This window comes from Tupaia chinensis, unplaced genomic scaffold (genome assembly GCF_000334495.1).
Source record: "Tupaia chinensis unplaced genomic scaffold, TupChi_1.0 Scaffold000048_1, whole genome shotgun sequence".
Classification (NCBI taxonomy): domain Eukaryota; kingdom Metazoa; phylum Chordata; class Mammalia; order Scandentia; family Tupaiidae; genus Tupaia; species Tupaia belangeri.
The window spans coordinates 3,290,775-3,297,347 of record NW_006159506.1 but is presented as its reverse complement, the minus strand read 5'-3'; the positions used below and the strand labels follow the sequence as shown (position 1 = coordinate 3,297,347).

The window sequence follows — 6,573 nt, the reverse complement described above, 5'->3', positions numbered from 1 at the left end:
GCGGCCTCAGGGTGTACAGCTCGGCCATGATGCTTCCGACAGCCCACACGTCGATGGGAGAGCTGTAAACCGAAGATCTTAACAAAACCTCGGGCGCGCGATACCTGCGGAAACAGAACACAGGAGGGTGGCGACTCGGACTGCAGTCTCAGAGGCGGGGCTGGTGGGGCTCTGCTCTGACCCACACGGGAGCTCTGTGCTGAACCATGGAGGAATGCCAGGCTGTCTCCCGGGTGGCTACACCACTCTCCGTTCCCACTCCCAGTGAACGCGAGTTCTCAATCCTCCACATTTGCACCTACACTTGCTGTTATCTTTCCAACCTATGTCTTCTTAAAGAATTCTTTTGTTAAACTTTACCTATTTATTTTAATTTGACTAGAGAGGGACAGAGAGAGAGAGAGAGAGAAAGTGAGAAAGCAAACTGCCAAGTCTAGGATTTGCACTACAGTCCACCCAGTGGGAGTCTAGTGCCCTTAACCACCATGCCACCTGTTGGTCCTCCACATGTTTTTATAAGACAAAATTATTTTGAACATTTTATCAAATTCAGATGCTAAAACACTCTAAGTCTTCTCATTCCATCTCAAAATATTATAGAATCTAAATTTACCAAATTAAGACTAGAGTCTCCTTCAAGTAAAACTACCTGCAAGTGGGTATTTTTAATTAAACAAATTTTTGTGAGGCTGGCAGACAGCATGGTGGTTAAGGCACTGGATTCCCACGTGGCCAACTGTGGTTTAAGTCCCAAATATGGCAGCTTATTTTTTCACTTTTCTTCTCTCTCTGTCTCTCTCTGGTCACATTAAAAAATAAAAATAAAATTAATTCTTAAAAAAACTTTTTTTGGTTATATTTATTTATTTTGGGCTGGCCCCATAGCTTAGTTTAGGTTAAGGGAGCCAGATACCACATGGCTGACCTCAGTTCAAGTCCTGGCCATGGCAGCTTGAAAAATGCCAGGCACACATGCCCCCAACAGGATGGAGAAAGGAGAAGGGATTGCAGCGAGACCATGAGCATTGAAGGTTGCTTCCTCCCACCCTCCCTAGGCTCTTTTTCTCTCTGGCAAGTGCACAAAACCTAATGCAGCAACAAAAAAGTTTCTTTCTTTCCTAAGTATGAGAGGCAGAGGCACCCTCAATGGTGTTCTGTGTCACAATCCCACTCTGGCCCCCTTCTGAGCCAGCCAGGACTATGGGTGCATGCCTGGTGAGCGCAGCTAGACCGGGAAACCAAACCCACGGCCTCCCATGTGGATTCGGCATCACAAGCAGCAAATCACCACTACATAAACTGGAAACCAAACCCACGGCCTCCCTGTGGATCCGGCATCACAAGCAGCGAGTCACCGCTACATAAACTGGAAACCAAACCCACGGCCTCCCTGTGGATCCGGCATCACAAGCTGTGAGTCACCGCTACATAAACTGGAAACCAAACCCACGGCCTCCCTGTGGATCCGGCATCACAAGCTGCGAGTCACCGCTACGCTGGCACAGGAGGGGACTTTCCAAATCTGATTATACATGGTGGGGACTAGTACACTGAGCTCTTATCATTTAATCTGTTCAGTTCTCCCTTCACTTTGGAGAGATATCATGGTCTTTGGTTTGCAAACTTCATTTTTGATCACTTCAATTTGCTCTATGCTTCAAAAACTTCGGGTTTTTTTTGTGTTCCGTTTATCAAATATTCTGTCTGAAGATTTCCAGGTGATTTGAAAAAAAATGCAACCGAAATTTAAAAGACTTGTTTACAAAGAAGCCAGATACCATTTTAAATCACTTCAATTGATTTACAAAGTAATTCTTCAAAGGCTCTAGCAGTTCTAAAATTCAAATGACAGTGAAGAAAGCAAGCATGTACTGCCGTACTGACGGCTTTCTATAGTCAGTATCATTGTCACATGAAAACGTAGTTCAATTACTTTACCTCTGTGTGTGTGTGTGTGTGTGTGTGTGTGTGAGACTTGTAAATACTGACAAATATAATTTGTATTTTGATTGCCACACTAGCACAGCTTGTGTGGATCCTGTTACAAAATAGATATGCATCATAATAACCTAGTATTTTTTTTTTAAGTTTTTGCTAGAGTGTGTATGTGCTCATCAAAGAGAGAGAGAGAGAAAGAAAGAGAGAGAAAGTGAGAAATCAGACCCCAGAGGAATGGCCACACCACAATCCCTTCTCTTTCATTCTCCTCTCAGAATTTTGGGCATGTACGCACATGTGCCCGGTGTGAGTTTCAAGCTGCCAGGTCCAGGACTCAAACTGTGTTCTACCAAGTGGAAGTCCAGAGCCTTAGCCACTATGCCACCTGCTGGCCCCTTGGACCTCATTTCTCATCACTGCCTTCCTCATTCATTCTGCACAGCCACTTAATCACCATGCTAGGGCTGGCCCTACAGTTTGTTCATAGAAAAATAGAATTAAAGTCTGAGATTGTTTGGGCGCAGAAAAATTTTGAAATCCATGCGTAGTATTTTAGAAACATGAATTTCCATGCACTTTTGAAGACCGTTCACAGACACAGGACATAGCAGAGCTGCGTAAAACTACTTACCAACGGGTAGACACGTAATCAGTATATGGCGGCTGGGATCTTAATTCTCTTGCAAGGCCAAAATCAGCAATTTTCACAAGTTCTGGACCCATACAAAGCAAGTTTTCTGGTTTCATGTCCCTATGAAAAAAGCCTTGGTAATATGAAGAAAAACAATGAATCATCATGTTTTAAAAAGCTTTCACTTATAAACAAAATACAGCTGTCTCTCTCCTGTAATTAGAAACATGATCTTACGGGAAAAAACATCCCACATTTTGTCTAAGAAATGATGGAGGTAGGAACTTTGCTTTCGAAATGATTTGGCAAGAAAGCTAATCATTTATAAGTAAAATTTAAAGATTTATAAATAAATTTATAATCATTTAAAATAATTAGCCATTTAACATATATTATTACTATTATTATTATTAGTTTTAGAGTGAGTGTGCTTGCCAGAGAGAGAGAGAGAGAGACAGGGATAGTGGGAGGGAAAGTGAGAAACTACGCCCCCACCCCCTCAAGGATGACCATACCACAATCCCTCTTCCTCCATTCTCCTCCTGGGATCTTGGGCATGCACGCACATGCACTCGGCATGAGTTTCAAGCCACCAGATTTAGGACTTGAACCATGGTGAGTCATCTGGGAGTCTAGCAACATAACTATTATTCTTCTGTTGGTTCCTATGTATTATTTTAATTTGATATAAGGTGTGTTAATTTGTCAGAGAGAAAGAGAAAGAAATCACCTCTCGGGACCAGCAGTTGGCGTAATGGCTATGTCGCTGGACTCCCATGTAGTCGACTGCAGTTTGAGTCCCAGACTCGGTGGCTTAAACTCACGCCAGGCATGTGTGTGTGTGGGTGTATGTACCCAAGATCCCAAGAGGAGAATGGAGGAGAAGGGATTGTGGTGTGGCCATCCCCCCGGGGGGTGATTTCTCACTTTCTGTCTCTCTCTGTCTTTCTGGTGAGCGCACATGCCCTATAGCAAAAACCTTTCCCCCAAAACAGAAATCACCTCTCATAGGGGCTGATCACACCACAGTTCCTTCTTTTCCATTCTTCTCCCGGAAATTTGGGCAGGCACACAGACATACACACACACCTGGTGTGATTCTCAAACTGCCAGGTCCACGACCCAAAGCACACTGTCGGCCATGTGGGATCTGGCACCTTAACTTCCATGCCACCTACTGACCCAGAAATTCTTCTTTTAAAATAAAAAAGTATGTGTAGGTATATACCCTAAACTCATAGTTCTTCAATATAACATTTAACAGTTGACATACAATTCCTGCATATTACCATGATAAACTGGGGGTTGGGGTGGGGAAATGAGACTTCAAACAAACTTACCATGTTTATGAATGAATGCCAGCCCTTGCAATATTTGATACATAATATTTCTGATGACTGACTCTGGGAACAACTTGTTTCTGTAAAGAAATGAAGAAATAATCATATAATTCTGTTACCAACGAACTAACCAATACAAAGATGGTAGACAGTCTTCCCACTCTGCAGTCTGTTGGCTCCATCTTATTGGCAACAGGTATAATTTATAGGTTTACAGGGTTAAAAGTCATATTTTTTTTTTTAAGAGAGATTTTTTGCTACTGGGCACATGTGCTCACCAGAGAAATAGAGACACACACAGAGACAGCAAGAAATCATCACTCAGAGGGTGTGGCCACTCCGCAGTCCCTTCTCCTCCAGTCTCCTCCGGTGATTTTGGCCATGCACGCTCACGTGCCCAGCCTGAGTTTTAAGCTACCGGGTCTAGGACTTGAACCACGGTGGACAACATGGGAGTCCAGTGACGTCACACCATTACACCATCTGCTGGTCCCCAAAAGTCATATATTTAAAATGTAAAAATCAGAATTTCTTTTTGTTTTGACATTTGCTAAAAGCTCAAATCCAAAACTGAATATACTGACCAGATAATCGATAGCTAAACTCTAACCTATGCCAAGAGGTGCCAAGTAAATTTGAAAATGAAATAATTCTTTTCTTTTAAAAAAAGGAGAGACCAGCAGTTAGCGTAATGGCTATGTTGCAGAACTCCCATGTAGTCGACCACGGTTTAAGACCCGGACCCAGTGGGTTAAACTCATGCAGGACACATGTGCCCAAGATCCCGAGAGGAGAATGAAGGAGAAAGGACTGCGGTGTAGCCATCCCCCCGGGGGGTGATTTCTCGCTTTCTGTTTATCTGTCTCTCTCTCTGCCTTTCTGGTGAGTGCACGCGCCCTATAGCAAAAAACAAAAACAAAAACCTCTCCAACAACAACAACAACAAATTGAAACATTATCAGATAAGCCACATATGAAAATCTGTGTTAAGTAAATTTTAAGTTTTTGGGACATGAATGTTTCAGTCCCTCTCTCCCCCCTTTTCAAAGAATTATTTTATGTAACTTTAATTAATTAATTAATTAATTTTTTAGTTTCACTAGAGACGGGGGTGAGTGAGAAAGCCATCCACCAGGTCCAGGACTCAAACTGTGGTAGACCATGTGGGTGGGAGTCCAGCACCTTTAACCATGCCACTTGCCACCCCCACCTTTTTTTGACTGCTAGAGAGAACATGCACCCACCAGAGAGAGAGACAGAAAGAGGTGAGAGAGCACCTTCCCACACACAATGGGGCGGTTATGCCACAGTCCCTTCTCCACTTCCTCACCCTCTGAGGACTTGGGCACACATGCACCCCGTGTGTTTTTTAACTGCTGGGACAAGGATTCAAACCTTGACTTGTTTTTGTTTTTAGGTTTTTGTCATAGGACGGATGTGCTAGCCAGAGAAGAAAGAGAAAGTGAGAGGGAAAGGGAGAAATCACATGCCATGGGGGATGGCCACACCATAATCCCTTCTCCTTTATTCTCAGGATTTTGGGCACACACCCACATACACCCAGTGTGATTTTCAAGCTGCCAGGTCCAGGATTCGAACCTTGGTCAGCCATGTGGGAGTCCAGCACCTTAACCACCATTCCACCTGCTGGTCCCGCAACACTGACTTTCAAGGAATTACAACAGAAAGAAAAAAAAAAAAAAACTGTGGCTATGTCCTAGCTGGTTCTTCAGTATTAAATGCTACTCTTTGACAAAGAACAGAAGTTATTAATTTAAATATATTTAAATTTAAATATGGGGTGAGAAATCGCTGTATTGTAAAGATGACATTTTGAAAGAACGAAAGGACTCATGGGAGAAATTAAAACAGAGAAAATGACAGTTCTCCTAGAATAAAGACCTACCTGTCTTTCATTAATTGATAGAGGTTTTCTTTCATATATTCAAATATAAAATAAAGATGGTCGTTTTCTCTGATAACTTCTTTCAGTTTAATTACATTGGCATGATTAAGTTTCTTCAGAGACTGAAAAATAGCAAATACACATTAACATTTATTAAACAAGTCATAGAAGGTGCCCAATCAAATCAGCACTAAATATGGTATTTACCTTAGTAATTTTCTATTTCTTCTGGATTCAGTGATAAATTACATTTTAATATCTACATAATTTAAAAACACCTTAGAACACCTAATTTAAGGCAAGTAGTACTTACTTTAAGTAATGACTTTTAAGTGCAAATATAAATCAAATCAATAAAAGCTCCCCAACACTTCAATCTATCATTTTTTCTCTTGCTTTACTAAATGCATCTAATTTTTGCCTAACTTAACCGTGTGAAATTTCATGCAAGTCTCCAAACATCAATCCAACTCTACTAGCATAAAACATAAAGAAATGATATGCAGTAATTTACAAACGTTTCTTTTGTTTATGGTATGAAATAAAATGCTCTTTACAGTGTAGAAGGTGGGGGCTGGCAGGTGGTGTGGTGGCTAGGGGCGGTGGACTCCCACATGGCTGACCACGGTTCGTGTCACAGACCTGGCAGCTTGCTTTCTCACTTTCCCTCTCTCTCTTTTAGAATTTTTTTTTTTTTTAGAAGTTTTTGTTATAGGGCGCGTGTGTTCACCAGAAAGACAGAGACAGAGAGAGAAACA

At 41.9% G+C, this 6,573-nt stretch overlaps 1 protein-coding gene across 1 annotated transcript in view; it reads right to left on the bottom strand.

The window, feature by feature from the left end:
- The window catches only part of MAK (male germ cell associated kinase), a gene marked incomplete in the record, with an annotated part of 40,956 nt that overhangs the window by 27,285 nt on the left and 7,098 nt on the right, over positions 1-6,573 (bottom strand). Inside the window, 4 exon segments of the mRNA XM_027774862.1 lie at positions 1-104; positions 2,570-2,702; positions 3,910-3,989; positions 5,816-5,937. Coding sequence (XP_027630663.1) covers positions 1-104; positions 2,570-2,702; positions 3,910-3,989; positions 5,816-5,937 — 439 coding nt within the window.